Below are 21,938 nucleotides of genomic sequence, written 5' to 3' on the forward strand. Positions count from 1 at the left end.
ATTTTGTTTTACAACTTCTGAGCCAAAAAGTTGACTGGAAACAATTATACCAACAAAATCAAGCTGAAACTGCTTCCAACCACTTACCCTTTCAAGATAACAATTAGGGATATACATATTTGTTACAGAAGAAGAAATGCCAGAAGGAAACTTAGATATCTTTATTTTAAAAATTAAATAGTGCTGCGGTGCGTGGGTGGCTCAGTTGGTTAAGCGTCCAGTTTCGGCCAGGTCATGATCTCATGGTTCGTGAGTTCAAGCCCTGCGTCGGGCTCTGTGCTGACAGCTCAGAGCCTGGAGCCTACTTCAGATTCTGTGTCTCCCTCTCTCTCTGCTCCTCCCCCACTCACGCTCTGTCTCTCCTTCTCAAAAAATGAATAAACATTAAAAAAAAATTTTTTAATAAAAAAAATTAAAATTAAAATTAAATAGTACTTAAGAAATCAACAGAAGAGACTCTGGCTACAACTCCAATTGTTTAGTTTATATGTGTCCTGATGAAGGAGTCTCTCAAAAACGCAAATCTAGTTTGAGTGACAAAATAATGGTGAATGTTTAGTTACTACTATAGTAAATTTTGAGTTTAAAAAGAAAAAGTATAATTTGTGATAAGTCCAAAGTGATAATTGAATAAACAACAACAAAAATCACTAAGAGAAACTTATAAATTCATACCTGAAGATTCTTTTCCAATGTGACAACTTTAGAAGTGTTAGGGTTTGGTTTCTTTTTATTAAGTGTATATGTTTTGTTGGTTGAATTTAGATCTTGTTTTTCAGGAGTCAAGTTGCACCTATTGTCATGTATTTCCAATAATGGTATCATTAATAAAGATGTTGTAAATATATTTTCTGACTAAGAGAGAAAAAAGAAAAAGGAAAATAATTCAAAAATGGAGACAAATAGAGGGACTACTGAGTAAGTGGTAGTGGAAGCCCTGCTCATTTCCCTCCAAGAAAGCTTTTGGCTCCAATAAAATTTCTAGTAATGTAGTAAAATTAAATATTTCAGAAATTAGCCCAAGAAAAATACTGAAATTTAAAGTTTTCAGAACTACCATTTTTTGACATTATACATAAGTGAGTGAACTCTTCTCAAAACAAATATAAAAGACAAGGAAGTAAATAAAATATTCTCTATAGTTAATAGTTTCTCTCTGAATTAAGCAAAATAATAAATACTAAAAGAAACTCTCTATGAATCTCTAAGAAACAAGAACCACTAGGACTTCAAGCCACCATCTTAACAAAAAAAAATTCTTTACAAACCTGCATGTCTGAAATGTCTTCAGTCAATAGTTGAGTCCCTGGTTCTTCTTTTTCCCAATTATCTAAGACCAGTGATTTTCTGACTTTCTTTACAGAAGCTGTATGCTAGAATGAATAATTTACAATAGAAACATTATGGTAAAGTCACTTTTGTTTTTAAAATCAAGACTTTTATTAACAATAATACTAAAAGATTACCTCCTGTTTGCAGCTTTTGTAAGCAGGTTCATCTTCCTCTTTGAGGAATATGTCTGTTCCAGTTTCTTCTTTTAAAACTTCCCGAATATCTTCTTCCAAGAAGGCAAGTGGCTGTGACTAAATTGTTTTTAAAAGGGTTAAAAAGTCTTTTATAGCAATTCCCTTTTTTCCCCATATATAGAAACCAATCTTTTATACTTTTTAATTATTGGCATTATTTTCACCCAGTCCCTATAGATACATAAGCTGAATGAATTTAACTAATCAGTTTTATGGCAAAACTAATACTGCACATTGCAAGCACTGAATGAAGTGTGGCACTTTCTTTATTCCAGGCTACTAAACAAAAATCTTCTTGGGGAATCTACTGTAGCTCCTGCTTCAGTCAGGATCCTCAGAATTAAACCGATGAGAGATAATTTCCCAAATATTTTTATATAAAAATAAGAAATACAGAACAAATTGGGAGGGACCACACTAGCTCTTACTCTACTTTCGTTGTAATTATTATATAGCATGTAATTACTAGTTAACACATTTTTCTTACCACTAAATGTGTAAGCTACTTAAGAGCAGTGAGCACATCTTTTTCATCTTTGTATATACTTTTGTACCCCTAGCCTTAGGCTTAGAGCTGAGACAGTGTTCAAGAAGCAGTGTGGGTATGTATGTCTATGCGTATTTTGGAAAGAAACCTGAGTGTGGGCTGAATAGTGAAATAGTCTCAAAATATTATTTATCTAGCTTTCTATCAAATAGCTAAGCAAAAATTTGTTTAATTATATCAAACACCTTCCATAACCAAGATCTGCTTTAAAAAAAATAAGTAATCAAAGTGCCACCAAATAAAGAACAAACTGACAGCACAGAATGACCAGCAGTCAACAAAGCTAGGGAGAATAACATTCATATATAAATGATATTTCAAAGCACTTACAAAAACTTTAAAAATGGAAATAGAATTTTTTTTAATGTTTATTTTATTTTTGAGAGAGAGACACACACACAGCGAGAGCAGAGGAGGGGCAGAGAGAGAGGGAGACACAGGATCCGAAGCACGCTCCAGATTTTGAGCTGTCAGCACAGAGCCTGAGGTGGGGCTTAAACTCAAACCAAGAGATCATGACCTGAGCCAAAGTCAGATGCTTAACCGCTTAACCAGCTGAGCCACCCAGGCGCCCCCAGAAATAGAATTTTTAAAGTGCTCTCACCTACACCCTGAGATATGAAAGAATTATGTCAGTGTTCCTATGCATTGCTCTACGAGTTTTTGTTCTAAGGATTACATTATACAAATAATACAGATTAGGTGCTCTTAAAAAAAGTCTATAATTTCTTTTTCCCTCATAAGAATACAAATGTCCTAGAGAAGTGACTAAGACACAGGTGAATTCATTCGCTACCATGAATTATTCTCTTAATTGTCCTAATGTGACAAAGAAAAGAATTACTGTATTTAATATTTCCTAGGTTTGATACTACCAAAATTTAGATTTATATTTAAAGGACTTCCAGAGTTTTTAGTCTTTTGAGTGATTTTCAATGAACACTAGAAGAATCAATGTTTATTAAGAAAGCAACAGATACTTAAGGTGTACCTGATTAAAATTCCAGAGCCATCTCGAAGAAGTGCATATGACTCATAAGATACATTAGGAAAATAAATGGTTAGCATATAGTAGGTACTCAGTAAATAACAACTGGAGAAGGAGGAGGAAGAATGAAAAGTCAACTTGCTGTAAACAAATGTATGAGCATATGGATATTTTAGAAATTGTAATTACTAAATCATTACTTTCTTTTCATCTTAAATTGCTGACAAAAATCATCTGTTTTGCCAATGGATAAATTCTTCCCAAACGAGAACAAACTGACAGGGACTTTAGGTCACTTAAAACCTAATTACTCATGCACTATTACTTTTTTTAATGTTTATTTATTTATTTTGAGAAAGAGAGAGAGACAGACAGCACACACGCAAGCGGGAGAGGGGCAGAGAGAGAGGAGAGAGAAAGAAATCCAAGCAGGTCCATACTGTCACCGCAGAGCCCAATGCGGGGCTCAAACCCGGGAAACTAAGATCATGATCTGAGCTGAAATCAAGAGCCTGACATTTAACCAACTGGGCCATCCAGGCGCTCTCTCATGTACTATTACTAAAATAACAATTTTATTCAATTTATATGTTGACCAAATGGCCCTGAAGCACTGTAGAATTCTTATGCCTTCAGATCATTATTTATTTGTCTAACTTCCAATTAGGCTACACACTCCTATGAAGGCAGACACCATACCTGACAGGTTCAACATTACATCCCCAGAGCCTAGTCCAGTGCCTGGCACCTATTTATTAGGGACTCAATTATTTGTTGAATTAATGATGAATTTTAAAATGAATAGGGGCGCCTGGGTGGCTCAGTCAGTTAAGCGGCCGACTTCGGCTCAGGTCATGATCTCGCGGTTCATGAGTTCAAGCCCCACGTCAGGCTCTGTGCTGACAGCTCAGAGCCTGGAGCCTGTCTCAGATTCTGTGTCTCCCTCTCTCTCTGACCCTCCCCCGTTCATGCTCTGTCTCTCTCTCTGTCTCAAAAATAAACGTTAAAAAAAAAATTAAAAAAAAATAAATAGAAAAACATAACTAAAGTTTCCTAGAAGTGACCAATATTTTAAAAATAGTTTATTTCTAATGAACCTAATTTGTCAGAAATCTGTTATCTGTCTGGAATTAAAATGCCCATAACTCATCTAACATACTTTCCAGTTGATAATATATATGCAAAAGCACAGATTATACTTCCCACCTCCATTTATGAACTACTATTGTTACCACTATTATTAAAATAATAATAGCAACTAAGTAAATACTACTTGAAACTTAGCACCAACCTCTTTATTTCTACTATCTTTTTTATCTTCAGAAATAACCTCTGAGATGTGGGTTGAATAGAAAACTGAGCCTTATCAGAGTCATAAGTATTATCAGCAAAGTGCTTATGTATATCAAAATATTAAAATTATTTTATTCTACTGCAGGTAACCACCACAGAAACTACTAAAATGTGGGTTTTAATATTAAGGGTTCAACTGACACTTGATTTGCTTTCTCTAGATGATATAATAGTAAAAAAAAAAAAAAAAAAGTATAAATTCAAAACAAGCCAAGCAAAGGTTTAGTTACAAGTTAAGGAAAAAGATTAACGTAACAAATTCTAACTTATAAATCAAGAAATCACATTTTATCAATTTCTGTGCACATCTTTTTTAAAATGTAAAGATTCAAAGATAAATACCAAAATTTGTGTTTTATTAAAATTAGGAAAATTCTTAAGATTAAAAAGAGTATACATACCACAATTTTAAGAGGTCCATATTTTTTCTCTTGAGCAGCAAGTGCATTCTTAAAAGGAGTAGGAGTTCTTGGTGTGGTACCCAAAATAGATCTTCTAATAGTAGGTGTTCTAAACCTAGCCAATCATTTAGATATTTGTATTATAGTCAAAATTTGATTTTAGAAGAGTTAAGGAAAGCAAAGCCATGATAAAAGCATTACACTAAATTTTTCTTGCATATACACATGCTTTATTTAAACATTCCAGGAGTATTCTAAAGTATGCTTGCCTAAACTAATTCTTACTGCAATCAATCATCTTAAAATAGAAAAAGAACAAATGTAAAAAAAGTACTAAAAATGTTGTTTGCTTCATATCAAAGTTTTCCACTATGTTTACCTTGTTTCACGAGGGATAAAATATGAGGTTATGATCTTTTTTTTCAATTCTAAGTCCTATATGAATAGGGATTAGGATATTTGTATAAGTGGACAAAAAGTTAACCTATTTTTTTAAAAACAGGATCATTTTTATTACACATTTTTAAGCAAGCTCTGTGCCCAACATAGGGTTTGAACTGATAACTCCAAGATCAAGAGTCACATGCTTCACCAATTGATCCAGCCAGAAACCCCACTAATCTACTCTTAAAATTGTGCTTCCCATTTTCTTTAACACAATTATTTAATACTACTTACCCTACATTTTCCTTTTGATCTTTGGGGGTTGTTTCTTTATGAAGAGGAGTAGTAATGAGAACTTTCTGCCCACAAATAGGGGTTGATGTAAATGAAGGATTTTCTATATTAATTTGTTCATTTCCAGGGCATGTGTTGAAAAACTAAAAAAGGAAGAGAGTTTAAAGACAATTTCTAGAACATTAATTTCCCTACACAAATATTACACTGATAGGATTTTCAAAGATATTTTCAAATGTAAGATATTTCTCCATTCCTTTTAGAATAGAATTATCAATAATATTTCATCTACATTCCACTCCATGAAAATTAAGCTCCATGAGGGCAGGAATTTTTATTTTGTTCATCACTGCCTCCTCAGCTCTTTTAAGTGTTTAGCACATAATAGGCATTCAAAATAGTTGTTTAAAAAATATTCAAAAGTTACAAAACACCATACAACAATTTAAAAACAGTGTATTATTAAATAGGAATCTACAGAAACTGTTAAGTAAAACAGATTCATACAACAGTGTAACTGGAAAAATTTTATTATTTTATTAATAAGTGTCTTTATTAATCTTAAGTGTCCTTTTCCATGAGAATACTTTGAATTCAGAAAATAATCATGCTCTGCTGATAATACAGCTGTCTAAAAAATTTTCTTACCTAAAATACAGCTCTCAGAACTTTGGAGTAGCCAGAATTGGTATCAAGAATTCATTTTCCAAATGACACAATTTACTCACTGAATCTTAACTTACATACAACCATGAAATACTATTTTTGTAGCCAACAGAATAGAAGCAGTGGTAGGAAGAAGTGGAAATTAAGGCTACTTATAACTGAAATGAATTCTAGCTCTATCACTTCTGGCTCCTAATATTTATAATACTTAACCCTGAGATTAGCAGTCAAACCCTCTCAAAACCCTGCAATGATGCCCATGAGTTATGGGATAAAATTCAAGCTCTTTCGTATGGGATACTAGGTCTTTCTTATCATTACTCAACCTTCTCAGCTACTTTCCACCTTAGAATTTATACTTCAACAAAAATTGCTAGTGTTCAAAACTCCAAAAATAGAAAATTGCTGGTGTGCCCAACCCCATTTCACCTTCCTCAGGATGCTTTGTGACTCTAAGAGCTGGGGTGATGTTGGGAAATGCAACTCTTCAAACTGTAGTCCATGTCAATTGCATCCCCTGAAGCACAGGGGGTTTAATTTTCAGAGAACACAGTGCTTGTATACAGCCAGATCCTCCTAATCTTCCCAGCATCAAAATACACTTTCAATAATATCTCAGCATCCTCCAAGTTTATTTGACCATTAAACTTCCTTCTTTTCCTGTAAAACTTTTTAACCTCTATCAAGACACTTTCAGCAAACATCAGCTCCATCCTCTTACTAACTGACTGTGGACAAACTGCTTAACTTCTGAATTTCATTCCACCTCCCTTCTAAGGTTTTTTGCAAGAGGATTAACTGAGATGCTGTAAGAAAAGTGTTTAGCACACAGCCTCGAACACAGTATTCATTAAGAAAGATAGTATTATAAAATAAGAGATACAGTTTGCCCTGTATCTCTTATAAATAGCTGCTGCCCAGGGACATAACTACAGGAGAAAGCAGATAGTTCCTGACATGCCTAGAAAACCTTCAGACACATGAAATTCTTCCAGGCAGCAGTCATCTATGAATATACACTTGATACCTGTTGAACAGTTAATCAGGAAACAATCTCAGTCTCAGCTCTGCCATCAGATAACTTTGGGCAAACCATTTTACCTTTCTGGGCCTATTTCCTGATGAATCCTATAAAGATGTGCAACTACTTACCTAAAACATCCCTTTTAGCTCTAAAAATTTTAAGATACTGTAATGTAACTACTATACTTTATGAGATACATTCTGATGTACCAGAGCTCAGCACTCTCATGTATACATTTAAATACCTTATCCATTTTTATCAAAGCAACAAACTGCTAGTAAGAATATTAAACATCTAATGTAATCGAGCTCATCAACATTTGGAAACATAAACAAACACAACACTACTACCTGTGAAGGAGAAAATGGTAGTGTTTTCACCGGTGTGTGTTTTAGTGCTGTATTACCACCATCATTGAAGGAGCCATCGCTATGTTCGCTGCCTGGGGACTGACCCACTCGCATTCTTCTCTTCTTTCTGAGGATGGTTGGTGGAGTGCTAAACTTGGCCACATTTGGGGATGTTACAGGAACAGCCTCACTGTCTGTACTGTTACAACTGTTTTTTTTCCCTTCAAGTACAAGACTGACATTAAACTGACATCCCATGGCTCCTTCATTGTGTTGAATTCGCATTAGTTTGACGGGGGTAGACTTGACAGGAGAAGCAGCAGCATCAGAAAGATCAAAACTGGTAACATCACTCCATGCTACAGGATCCTGCAATAAAATAAATCCTTAAGTTAATGTTATAAACTAGCTAAATCTGACATTGAACACAGAAAGATGACTTTCACAAAGTTATTCATTTGTATTAGGAGAAACAGGCTTTCCTTGTTCTTTTTTTTTTTTTTTTTTTTTTTTTTTAAGACCATTTGAAAGGAACAGATTATGGTTTCACTACACTCCAGTTTGGAACATCCTAAAATAATATTTCATCCAATTCAGTAGCTGAGGAATACTGCCAAAGTATTTTAAATAAAAAGAATAAATTATTTTAAGTTACTATCAAAGAGTACAATTCTTCATAAAACTGTGCACTCTACTCTGTATCAGAAAAATACTATCAAATTCTATAAAGTCATTTGGAAATGTGTATAGAACATCTTCAAAATGGCCATACACTTTGATCCAGAAATTCAATCTAACCTAAGGAAATAATCATGATTTTATACAAAAATTTACATAAGATGCTCTGCAATTTTCAATACTAAAAAATTGGATACCACCTAAATGTTCAATAACAGTACACTGAGTAAATAAATTTTGTTACATTCAATTGAAAGGATAAAATTGAAGTTTAGAAAACAGTTAAGAAAACAAAGACATGCTCATGATATAATGTCAAAAAAATCCACAAACATAATACATAAGAGTACATTTCAGTTTAAAAATATATGCATATATGTATGTTTTATATGTATAGAACACAGCCTGAAAGAAAATACTTGAAATTATTAACTCTGGGCTTATGAGGATTTTTCTTCTTTACAGTTTCCTCTAGTTTCCAACTCTAATATACTTGTACAACTTGTACAATAAAAAACAAAAAACTTCTAAAAATTTTAGACAAACTACATACTTGAGATATAGATACAATTTTTTATGCCAAAAGCCACTGCAAAAAATCAAAACAAAATTAAGCATGACATATAAAGGAATGCTTAAAATGAAACTGGTCAGTGTCCCTTAAACTAAGTTTCTGAACATGAAACCATGTAGCTAAAATTGAGCTTTTTATAATCTCACAATTTCAAACTTACAGATTCAATAAGTTCTAGAGTCTCTGCAAATTCTGGGATGGTCTGTAGAGAGGACAGCACAGCATTTGCCTCTACGGCCAGGAACTTTGTGGGTGAATTCTGCTGAGCAGACAGAGTTTGATTTTCATCCATACTGTAAAACTCACTAGTGTGCTCCTCGAGGCTATTTAGAGTATTAGACATGCTATCATCCATGAGGAAACTACCAGACCAGCTAGAAAAGCTTCCAGGTTGCTAAAAGTACAAAAGAAATGTGAATATTATTTGTCATTCTCAACCTAAGCATAAATTTGGATTTTAAGTATGAGTTTTTTCTAGAATAACACACTTCACAACATTTCAGCTAAAAATATAGCAGCAAATATACTGTCTTTCCTCAAAATGGATGTAAACATTTTTTTCATTAAACCTCTTGACTCTATTTCTTTTCTCTATTTTTTTTAAATGTATAATGTCATGGTAAGATAAAATTAGCATGTGTATACAACATAAAGTTCAAACTCCCAGAATCTGTCCTCTCTCTACCTTTCACACTTCATCTCCCAACATTTCCACTCACAAGCCCTCCTTTTATGAAATATCAAATACCAACTACAGTTGTTGCAATTCCCTCATGAGTTAGTCTTTTACCCTAGAGTGTCTTTGCACATACTGCTGCTCCCTTTATCTAGAATGCTCTCCAACACAGACCAAGGAAAACTTGTATTCTTCATTTAAGATACACCTCAAATACTGGAAAGCACTCCATCTGATCATCCACTTTTACCTGTTTCACTTATAATAATGTTCCAGTTCACCTACTTTGCTAGAATATAATCATTGTCTTTCAACACTGCACTCAAATAGAATTTCTTCTAGGAACCCTTCTCTGACTACCCAATCCTTAGATACCTCTCTTATGTGTTCCCATAAAACTTTGTGACTTATCACACTATATCCTATTTCTTGTCTGTGTCCTCAATGCGGAGTAAATCTTTTGAAGTCAGAGACTGTGTCCTATTTATCTCTCTAAAGAGGTACACTGGGCAATCTTTTGAGCTTAGTTTCCTAGTATCTCATAATAAAAAATGAAAAGAGACCTTGAAGAGTCATGGTTAAGAAACAATATGTAATTTGAAAGTTGTTAAGAGTGGATCTTAAGGGGCACCTGGTGGCTCAGTTGGTTAAGTGTCTGACTCTGGATTTTGGCTCAGGTCATGATCCCATGGTTCATGGGATCAAGGCCCGCATTGGGATTCTCTATCTCCCCCTCTCTCTGCCTCTCCCCTATGCATGCTGTCTTTCTCTCTCAAAATACATAAACAAACAAACAAACAAAAAGAGTGGATCCTAAGAGTTCTCATTACAAGAAAAAAATATTTTTCCCTTTTTCTTTTTCAATATAGTTTTGTACCTGTATCAGATAACAGATGTTAACTACACTTATTGTGGTAATCCTTTCACAATATACATCAAATCATTATGCTGCACATCTTAGACATACAGTGTTGTATGTCAATTATATCTTAACAAAACTAGGGAAAAAATATGTAAAATAATAGCTCTGTCCAACAGAACTCTCAGAGGTGATGACAATGTTTTTGCATCTGAAACTGCTCAATATGAGAGCCACTAGCCATATGAGGAATCAAATGTGACTAGTGCAACTGAGGAACTCAATTATTAAATTTTATTTAAAATTAAATGGGGCTAGTAGCTACCATATTTTAGAGAGTACATTGCCCTGTCCATAGGAAGTACTAAAAAAATGGTACCTATTACTTTAAAAAAAAAATTACTAGACTGTGCTAGATATTCATAATAACAAAATGTTAAGTTTCAAGTTAAGTAAGGTGAAAAAAGTTTTCAACATTGTTACAAAGTAAGTTCCACCTGTTTTAAAGTTTCTCCAAAATAAAAGAAATTAAAGCAATCTTATTTTATTAGCACAGCCAACTTCTGAGTTTATGGTCACTTTCTGGAGATAGCTTCCAAACCATAAGCATTTCAATTAAGTTTGGAGGTGGGAAAAAGATTCCAAAGGTGACTAGGCCCAGTGGAAAAACCACAGGGCTACCTTCAGACACACCTGAACAATGAATTTCTAACAACAAACCACAAACTTCAGAGTTAATAATAAGGATTACCAAGAATACATAAAACATATTTAACAATGCTCCAACATAATGGATACCCAGTAAATGACAATAATTACTATCACATAATTTTTAATAATAAATACTTTTACACACATACTTTATGTGTATAGACTAATTCACTGGGTGTAACAACTTCCCTCTAGAATCTAGAATCTCCAACCAGATCTTTATAAGAGTGATATTTAAATAAACAAGTTCTAAAAAATTAATATCTTTCTTCATTTTAAATGCCATTTCTTTTAGCTAGTTATATCTTCCTGTTAAATTAAAAATGGGCGTGCCTGGGTGGCTTAGTTGGTTGAACATCCGACTTTTGATTTCAGCTCAGGTTAATGATCTCACAGTCATGGGATCAAGCCTGTGTCCAGCTCCACGCTGAGAGTGGAACTTGTTTGAGATTCTCTCTCTCCTCTCCCTTTGCCCCTTTCCTACCCACATGCTTTCTTTCTCTCTCTCTCAAAAAAATAAAATAAAGTAAAAAAATAATAATAATAGTAATAATGGTAGACTCAAAAAAAATCAAAAATGGTTTAAACATGATATAATTATCTAGAAACGTGGACTCTCTTAAAAAAAAAAACAAAATTAACTTTAAAACAAGTGCACTTTAGGTCTTCCTATTTGCCCATGGTTTTTGCAGTTTCAAAACAAAAACTATGCTTCCTATGGTATATATCTTGTCCATTAGTTAACAAGTGTCATTTTTATTAATACTGTTTTAAATGGTATAAAGACATCACCAGGTGCCTCCTAACACTATTTCAAGATCTCAGGTAATTCTATTTAGCAATTTTGTATTAGTTCCTAGTCACCTTAAACGGATAGTCCCCTCATTAAGCCCCAAACCAAGAATAACCTTTTCCTAAATGTAAAAAGTCTCAGGATATTAAACTTTTAAAACTGTCATTTAAGTATAAACTTTTTTTTTCTTTTAGTCCATCAAGCATAGCCTAGTTTAGCTAGGATGATTACCATTTATCCTAATTTAATACTCCTAATTGTTCTCACCAACCAAATCCCAGACAAGAGTTTGCACATGTAGTAACCAAAACCCAACAGCCATATAAAAATTTCTTTAAAGAACATAAAATTTAAATATTCCCTTTCCCTATATTTTTTAAGTTATTATTTTTTTTCCAAATTACCGAATTTGTATTCTTAATATAGTAAATAGGAAAAAATGTTCAAGGACAGAATAAAAGTAATTTTGAGCACATAAATCTCTACATGTCTATTAAGTTCTTTATTTTTTAAACTTTTTTCTATTAAAGCCATCATTACAAGGAATGTCTAAAATAAAAGCAAAGACTAATCTAAACCACACATTTTACAAATATATAGAGACATATATTTTTATATATATACATATACACATATGTGTAGATATATAATCATACCTTAAGTCTGCTTGACATTTATGACTCAAAAAGCATCTTAGTACAGAACACTGTAAAATACGTTCAAAGAGCTGTATATCAAAATCAGGCAACCTCAAAGTTGCAAATTAGAAAAACTACTTTTAGTCTGTATTAAAATATGAAGTCATACTGAATAGGCTTTCTGTGTTAGTATATGAAAGTCAATGCTGATGAAAACTACAAGAGCACAAAAAGACTTCTAACAAGGTCTAAACACTTAAGCTTATTTCTTACCGATGAAACTCGCTTTCTTCTAACTTCATTCTCAGCTGACATAAGAAGCAACTCAAGTTCCTTTATTTTTTTTTCCTTATCTGGATCTTCATCAATGAAGGGTGGCTAAAATAAGTAAAATAGAAAGACTATTTAAATAATGCCTTTATTATTATTGTTGTTGTTCTAATTTTTATTTTCTTTTATGCAACATAAAATCTATTTTCTCTAATAAAGCTTAATTCAAGTAAATCCCAAATGCTCAATATCACAATCCCTCTGGTATCTAAAGAGATGCTTTTTTTTTTCCTTCCCCTCCCCCATGGACTTCTGTTAAGTTTCACAAGATCCACACATGAGTGAAAACATATGGTATCTTTCTCTGTATGACTCATTTCACTTAGCATAACACTCTCCAGTTTCACCCACGTTGCTACAAAAGGCCATATTTCATTCTTTCTCATTGCCACGTATTATTCCATTGTGTATATAAACCACAATTTCTTTATCCATTCATCAGTTGATGGACACTGAGGCTCTTTCCATAATTTGGCTATTGTTGAAAGTGCTGCTATAAACATTGGGGTACAAGTGCCCCTATGCATCAGCACTCCTGTATCCCTTGGGTAAATTCCTAGCAGTGCTATTGCTGGGTTATAGGGTAGGTCTATTTTTAATTTTTTGAGGAACCTCCACACTGTTTTCCAGAGTGGCTGCACCAGTTTGCCTTCCCACCAACAGTGCAAGAGGGTTCCCGTTTCTCCACATCCTTGCCAGCATCTATAGTCTCCTGATTTGTTCATTTTGGCCACTCTGACTGGCGTGAGGTATATCTGAGTGTGGTTTTGATTTGTATTTCCCTGATGAGGAGTGACATTGAACATCTTTTCATGTGCCTATTGGCCATCAGATGTCTTCTTTAGAGCAGTGTCTATTCATGTTTTCTGCCCATTTCTTCACTGGATTATTTGTTTTTTGGGTGTGGAGTTTGGTGAGTTCTTTACAGATTTTGGATACTGGCCCTTTGTCCGATAGGGAGGGAGCCAAAACATAAGAGACTCTTAAAAACTGAGAACAAACTGAGGGTTGATAGGGGTGGGAGGGAGGGGAGGGTGGGTGAGGGGTATTGAGGAGGGAATCTGTTGGGATAGGCACTGGATGTTGCATGGAAACCAATTTGACAATAAATTTAATATTAAAAAATAATACAATAAGAAATAAAAAATCAGAAATGCTAGCAAATATTTTCAATTTAACAGAAATGATTTGGGAAATTTATTATTTTATTTTAAGTAATCTCTACCCTGGGATCATGAGTCACATGCTTTACTGACTGAGCCAGCCAGGAGCCCCCAGAATTGGGAAATTAAAAAAAAAAAAAAGGTCATTAAAAAACTTATATTATATCATCTATATTCTACCCAGTTTATCAAAACATATATCCATGGGAATGTAAGCTGGTGCAGCCACTCTGGAAAACAGTATGGAGGTTCCTCAAAAAACTAAAAATAGAACTACCCTATGACCCAGCAATTGCACTACTAGGCATTTATCCAAAGGATACAGGTGTGCTGTTTCGAAGGGACACATGCACCCCCAAATTTATAGCAGCACTATCAACAATGGCCAAAGTATAGAAGAATGGATAAAGAAGATATGGTGTGTGTGTGTGTGTGTGCGTGTGTGTGTGTGTGTACACACACACCATGGAGTATATGGAGTATTACTCGGCAATCAAAAAGAATGAAATCTTGCCATTTGCCACTACATGGATGGAACTGGAGGGTATTATGCTAAGTGAAATTAGTCAGTTGGAGAAAGACAAAAATCATATGACTTCAGTCATATGAGGACTTTAAGAGACAAAACAGATGAACATAAGGGAAGGGAAACAAAAATAATATAAAAACAGGGAGGGGGACAAAACAGAAGAGACTCATAAATGTGGAGAACAAACAGGGTTGCTGGAGGGGTTGTGGGAAGGGGAATTGGTTAAATGGGTAAGGGGCATTAAGGAATCTACTCCTGAAATCATTGTTGCACTATATGTTAACTAATTTGGATGTAAATTAAAAAAAAAAAACAAAATTTGAAAAACAAAAGAAACAAACAAAAAATATGTCCATTCACAACCTAATGCTTTACGTTGGAAGAATGAAAGGAATACCTTACTGGTGCTGTCAACCACCTTACATTTGTACAGCTTATATTTTTCAAACTCACAAAAGTTTCTCCTCTAGTGTAATAATACTCAAAGTAAATAGAACAGATAGTATTGTTTTCATCCTAATTTTATGGATGAGGAAATAGGCACTATTAGAACTTTAAAAACAAAATTTTTTTTTTTTTTACATTTATTTATTTTTGAGAGACAGAGAGAGACAGAGCCCAAGTGGGGGAGGGTCAGAGAGAGGATGAGACACAGAATCCAAAGCAGCCTCCAGGCTCTGAGCTGTCAGCACAGAACCCAACACGGGGCTCGAACCCACAAACCGTGAGATCATGACCTGAGCCAGAGTTGGAAACTTAACCAACTGAGCCACCCAGGCGCCCCAGAACTTTCAAATATATGTTTGAAAGTGTGGGGTTTTTTTTTCCCTTTCTCTTTTTTTTTTTGTTACAAATAAAAAATTACCTGAATAAAGGCAGAAGAAGTCTGAACATGTTCTACGCAATTGCCTTCAGGTGACACATACTGATAGCCTGGGATCTAAAATGGAATTAAAACATTAGTATCATACATAGAATACCATATAAATTTTTTAAATCTGAGGCAGAACATAAAAACTCTTGACAAATATCGACAATAGAAACTCATGAAGTATCTCTGTTAACTTTGAATATTCATTCATATAATAGTTTCTAACAGCTACATTTTTGTTCTTAGAATCTACTAACGAAAAGTTGTAACTCTTAGGAAAGCTGTATCTTCTCCTGGATGAAATATGAGAATTACTTGGCCTGTATTTATCAGCCAACCAGTCCATCTATTATCTACACTATCCTCCAAATTATTATTTTTTTTAATCTCCTCTTAGAAGGATTGCTCTATCTCCTGGAGAAAACAAAGTAATTGCGTTCTTTCTTATCTTTCAGAAGAAGGGGTTAGTCCATACAAAGCACTCACAAGAACAGACATTAAAGCAGGTTTTTCAATATTCTTATCTCCTACTCCTACTCCCCATGCCAATCTCTGTGTGAAAGATATGAAGCTGCTTCTACTACTTGTCTCAGAGAACGTCATAATCACTCATGTGCTTTTTAATACTCTGACAACAGACTAAGAATTATTTTTTCTTTTCTAAAGCATCTGTAATAAGAATTTCAAAGTTTCATGCAAATTTAGTGTGCAATGGTGGAATGAAATATAAGAGAAGGTATTTTTAAAAACCTAAATATGTAATGAATATAAACATAAAATTGTTCATCTTCTATAATGGCCTACCTAAATCACTATCTGCTGCAAAATCACAAAAATAACTTCTAACAAAGAATTTAATTTTCATAATACCTGGTTTGTATCAGTTATCACTAAATTTCCAATGAATTAGAAACTTATCTTTCTCAAACTTTTCATTTAAATCTGTAACAGCATTTCAAACCAATCCATTTTCTTCTTTCAAATCCAAATTAGAATCATCTTTTTAGTAGTTTGAGTTGAATTATGAATACATAAATCTTCCAAGAATTATTAAAAGTACAATAAGCCATTCTTAAAGCACAAGAAATACTCTTATTTTCCAATATATTTTGATGGAGACTGTTAAATACTCTCCTGGCCCCAGATAATTTTTAAAACTGTTTCTATGAGTTAAAGCAATAAATGTAAATGATAACCTTTCTAAGACAGAGCAGAATGTTTCAGTTTATGCTGCTGAAATCTAGGACTCTAAAGAAAAATGTAAAGAAACAAACAATAAAAACCTTAAGGTACTGTGAATATCAGCAGATAACTGTACTGTCTTCATATGTTTTCCTATTTGTAAATTAAGATGTGATACTTTTTTCAATTAATTCTTTTAAAATTATGTCCAAAAGCATGCACATTTAATGAAGTACATTCAAATGAAATCTGTGCACACTATTAAGTCCTGATTTAATCTTTACCTTTTATGTGACGAAAACCAAGAATTGTTCAACATAAAAAATTGTATGACAGGCAGAGAAATGTAAAACAAACCTTATGAAAACTTCTAAACTAATGTCTTGCAGATAAGAAAATGCACTGTAAAGAAAATAGAGCTTGCCCTATTATGAACTTGGGCAATCTCTACTCTAATAAACCTGTCTAAACAAAGAATGACATCACTTAGTTGACTGGTTACTAGGGAGAAAGGCAAAGTTGAGTGTCATCAAAGAACCAATTAATTATTTACCACACCTCCCAAAATGATGAATGAATTTTGACTATTTTCTTCTTAAGATCATTTTATACACACTTATCTCTTAGAGATAAGTAATACTACAATTACATAAAATATTTTTAAAAAGGAAACTGCAATGGATGTTAAAGCACAGATGACTATAAGCACTGAATCATAAATGAAGATTCAAAGAATGATAGCATTAGTAAGTGTACATACTAAGGTTCTTAATTAGATAATATAAAAATTACATATAAAAGGAAACATTTTAATGAGTTTGTTTCCAAAATATTTATCAATCAAACAAGTAGGATAAACCACCACTAATGGTTTAACAGCTAGATAAGGCAATTTTTTTTCAGTCTGGAAATTTAAATATCTATTCCCCTTAATATATGTTGTATTTGTTTTATTAAGAAACCAAATATCCTCCCATATAGCAACTAAAGAAATTTTTTTAAATAATAAAGGTATTAAAAATATGTGCCTGAACAGGTATGTAAAACTGATTCTGGGTTTGCAAATGGTCCATAGTCGCACAAGGTTTGTGTTGAAGTTTGGATGAAGATCGTTCTGATTTTATTCCATCTTGTAAGTAGCCCTCCTGTTCCACTTTTCTTCGCATGGTAGAATTCCAATGATTTTTGATAGAATTATCAGTCCTAAGAAATGAAAGTGTATAATTTAAAAAGAAAAAAGGGATTCCACAAATTTTAACCCTGTATAAAATGTAAGTGCTTAAAAAAATTTTTTACAAACAATGAAACTAGATACATTTTTTCATGTTTACTTATTTATTTTGAGAGAGAGAGAGAGAGAGAGAGAGAGAGAGGGAGGGAGGGAGGGAGGGAGGGAGGGAGGGAGAGGGGCAGCTGGAGAGGGAGAAAGAGAATCCCAAGACTCTCCACAGGGCTCGATCCCATAAACCATGACCTGAGCTGAAATCAAGAGTCGGATGCTCAACTGGCTGAGCCACCCAGGAGCCCCAATACTTTTTTAATTCAAAAGATAAACTGTCCATCTATAGATCAGGCACAGTTCTAAATAGTGGAGATATAGCAGTGAATAAGAAAGTCCCTGCTTTTGGGAATGCAAGCTGGTGCAGCCACTCTGGAAAACAGTATGGAGGTTCCTCAAAAAACTAAAAATAGAACTACCATACGACCCAGCAATTGCACTACTAGGTATTTATCCAAGGGATACAGGTGTGCTGTTTTGAAGGGACACATGCACCCCCATGTTTATAGCAGCACTAGCAACAAGAGCCGAAGTATGGAAAGAGCCCAAATGTCCATCAGTGGATGAATGGATAAAGAAGATGTGGTATATATATACAATGGAGTATTGCTTGGCAGTCAAAAAACAATGAAATCTTGCCATTTGCAACTACATGGATGGAACTGGAGGGTATTATGCTAAGTGAAATTAGTCAGTTAGAGAAAGACAAATATCATATGACTTCATTCATATGAGGACTTTAAGAAACAAAACAGATGAACGTAAAGGGAAGGGAAACAAAAATAATACAAAAACAGGGAGGGGGACAAAACGTAAGAGACTTTTAAATATGGAGAACAAACAGAGGGTTACTGGAGGGGTTGTGGGAGGGGGGATGAGCTAAATGGGGAAGGGGCATTAAGGAATCTACTCCTGAAATCATTGTTGCCCTATATGCTAACTAATTTGGATGTAAATTTAAAAAACTAAAACTAAAAAAAAAAAAAAAAAAGTGGCTAAGCAAACAATGGACATGCATGCAAAACTAGGAAATAACACACTGGAATCATTTTAAAAAGTTAGAAATTAGAACAAAATGAATGAAGAAAATATTCACTCTGCCCATGCATCTGCCCAGGTCAGAAATTTTCCTTATCCTGTCAAACTTCTTTGTTTCCAACGGTACAGTTGTAATCTAAGTTGATGAGCTAAAACACAGTTTAGTGATTTGATCTTCCCCTTGATCCAAAAGAGGTATCTTGCAAGTGGGAATCTGCCATCAGCTATCTTTCTAGACTGCTCCTTTGTATTGCTGACAACCTCATCCCAACTTGTTATTGTTGTTCCTATTGAAGCAACAAAATTTTTCTTTTCTAATACTCCTGATAAGAACTCAGGAAATTGTTTTGAACTCTTTCCTGTTTTGGCAGTTCTGACATTTTATGACATTTTTCTCCACCCCTATTCCCTAAACCTTTGACCACTCCTCCCTCTTGCTTTTTTTTTTTTTTTTAATAATCCTTTTCTGATTTCTTTTCTGTTTTTCTCCTCCAGTGATCATCTCCACACTGTTTTTCTCTCTGTATTCTGTCTCGGGCACTTCATCCAATTTTTACATTTTCTAATCATCCCTATGTGGAAAATGGACAATAATATCTATTTATTCCTATATTCCTGACCCTTCCTCAAGCTTTGCACTCATATTTCCAACGCCCCACTGAACATGATCAGTGGGAGATGCTACCCTATACTAACATATAATGTATCTGAACAAAAATTTACTCCAGTGAGTTCTCCTTTCCTTCCCTGTACCTGTTAATATATAATCAATCTTTCATCAAGGATTGAAGCTTTGAAGCTATCTTTTTCTTTTTAATTTCCTTCTACTTCTCTCCCCTAACCTCCAAATCCACTAGTAATCAAGGCATGCTAAGAATTCATTCAAAATTGCTTCTCACATCTGGCATTTTCATTACATTCATACCATTACCAGAGTCCATGTCCTTATTACTTCACATCTGGATTCAAATTAAGATGTAGGGATCATGTAGTAAGCAACTGATAGGTGCCAGATACTGCTAGCTGCTTTCATAAACATTGAATCCTTCCTTAAACTCTCTCTCTTCCAGACTATCCTCTACCCAACTTTCAGATTAATATTCATAAAATGTTAACTTAGTCATCTTTTCTTTCTCCTGGCAATAGCCCTGCAGTGGCTCATTCAAGGGGAAACAACTATGTTTCTTCACTTCTTTTTAACATTAACTCTACTCCACTGAAGTTACATCTTTGTTAAATGCTATATATACTGTGGTATATTGAAAAAGAGGCCATAGACTTTCCCCATCCTAACATGAATACTGCTTTGCAAAGTGAATTTGTAATTCCTTCAGTCAAAATGTGTCATCTATTTCTCCAGTTTGTCTTGTGACTAGACTTGACCAATGGGACAACGGCAAACATGACTCAAGCAGAGACTTGAAAAGTGGTTTTGCATTAGGGCTTGTCCACTCTTGTTGCAGTGGGAACCTTGAGCTCACCATGTTAAATGAGACTGAGCTAGCATGATGGAGGAAAACTTTGGCTGACAGTGTAAAATCAATGGACATGGGAATGAGGCCCTCCTGAATTACAGCCATCAGACAACTCACTAGCTGCCCATGTATGCACGAAAAACTCTGGAAATCAGCAGTCAGCCCAGACTAGAACAATCACCTGCCATCCAAAGAATCATGAACTAAATAAATTAGTTGTTTTAAACCACTTAAAAAAAAAAAAGAAAGAAAGTCCCTGCTTTCATGGGGCTTATATTCTCATTGAAAGTGTGGCAGCATGGAAGGAGGGAAGAATAGAAAAACAAAAAAAATAAGAAGGAAACCATCAATGCAAACTATATTCAGCTATATATAAAAAGATCAGGGGTGCCTGGGTGGCTCAGCTAGTTAAGTGTCAAACTTCAGCTCAGATCATGATCTCACAGTTTGTGAATTCAAGTACCACTTCAGGCTTACGGCAGTCAGCACAAAGCCTGCTTTGGATCCTCTGTCCCAGCCCTACCCACCCCTGCTCACGCACTCTCTCAAAAATGAATAAACATTTAACAAAAAAAAGATCATATACCATGATCAGGTGGGATTTATTCTAAAGATGCAAAGATGATTCAATATCTGCAAAACCAATCAACACCACAGTAACAAAATAAAGGATAAAAACCATGTGATTATCTTAATGCATGCAGAAAAAGTATTTGATAAAATTCAACATCCATTTATGATAAAAACTCTCAACAAAGTAGGTACAGAGGAAACATACCTCACCATAATAAAGGCCCTATATGACAAATCCACAACGAACATCATAGTCAATAGTAAAAAAAGGAAAGCTCTTCCTCTAAGACAAGAATGCTCGCTCTTGTCACTTTTATTCAACGTAGTTTTGGAAGCCCTAGCCATAGCAAGAAAAAGAAATAAAAGGCATCCAAATTTGAAAAAAACTAAAACTGTCACCATTTCAGATGGATGACTGTATACAGAAAACCCTAAAGAGTCAACCAAAAAAAAAAACATTAGTACTAATAAGTGAATTCAGTAGAATTGCAATATACTAAATTAGTATATAGAAATCTGTTGTTTCTAGCGCAGTAATAACAAACTATCAAAAAGAAATTAAGAAAATAATACCATTCACAACTACATCAAACAGAATACTTAGGAATAAATTTTACCAAGTAGGTGAAAGACCTGTACTCTGAAAACTGTTAAGACACTGATAAAAGAAACCAAAAATGGCACAGATAAATGGAAAGATATACTATGCTCATGGACTGGAAGGATCATTAAAATGCACATACTACAAAAAGCAATCCACAGATTCAATGCAATCCCTACCAAAATACCAATGGCATTTTTCATAGAGCTGGAACAAATAATCCTAAAACATGTATAGAGCCACAAAACACCCCCAATAGCCAAAGCAATCTTGAGAGAGAACAAAGCTAGAAGTATCATTCTCCCTGGTTTCAAACTATACTACAAAGTGACAGTAATCAAAACAGTATGGTAATGACAAAAAACAGAAACACAGATCAAAGGAACCAAATAGTCCAGAAATAAACCCACAGTCAATTAATTTTCAACAAATGAG

At 34.1% G+C, this 21,938-nt stretch overlaps 1 protein-coding gene across 5 annotated transcripts in view; it reads right to left on the reverse strand.

Annotated features, from left to right (window-relative positions):
- Positions 1-21,938, reverse strand: part of MYBL1 (MYB proto-oncogene like 1) — a 43,143-nt gene that overhangs the window by 3,481 nt on the left and 17,724 nt on the right. For 3 of the 5 annotated variants that reach the window (XM_042973100.1, XM_042973101.1, XM_007085025.3), the window contains exons 6-15: positions 17,566-17,740; positions 15,350-15,424; positions 12,736-12,840; positions 8,946-9,179; positions 7,534-7,902; positions 5,494-5,636; positions 4,816-4,930; positions 1,467-1,583; positions 1,269-1,373; positions 676-855 (exon numbers count right to left, since the gene is read on the reverse strand). In XM_042973100.1, the coding sequence (XP_042829034.1) occupies positions 676-855; positions 1,269-1,373; positions 1,467-1,583; positions 4,816-4,930; positions 5,494-5,636; positions 7,534-7,902; positions 8,946-9,179; positions 12,736-12,840; positions 15,350-15,424; positions 17,566-17,740 (1,618 nt within the window). The remainder of the gene's footprint in view (positions 1-675; positions 856-1,268; positions 1,374-1,466; positions 1,584-4,815; positions 4,931-5,493; positions 5,637-7,533; positions 7,903-8,945; positions 9,180-12,735; positions 12,841-15,349; positions 15,425-17,565; positions 17,741-21,938) is intronic. The other 2 variants (XM_042973102.1, XM_007085027.3) reach the window with 1 other exon arrangement.

Source organism: Panthera tigris, chromosome F2 (genome assembly GCF_018350195.1).
Source record: "Panthera tigris isolate Pti1 chromosome F2, P.tigris_Pti1_mat1.1, whole genome shotgun sequence".
NCBI lineage: Eukaryota > Metazoa > Chordata > Mammalia > Carnivora > Felidae > Panthera > Panthera tigris.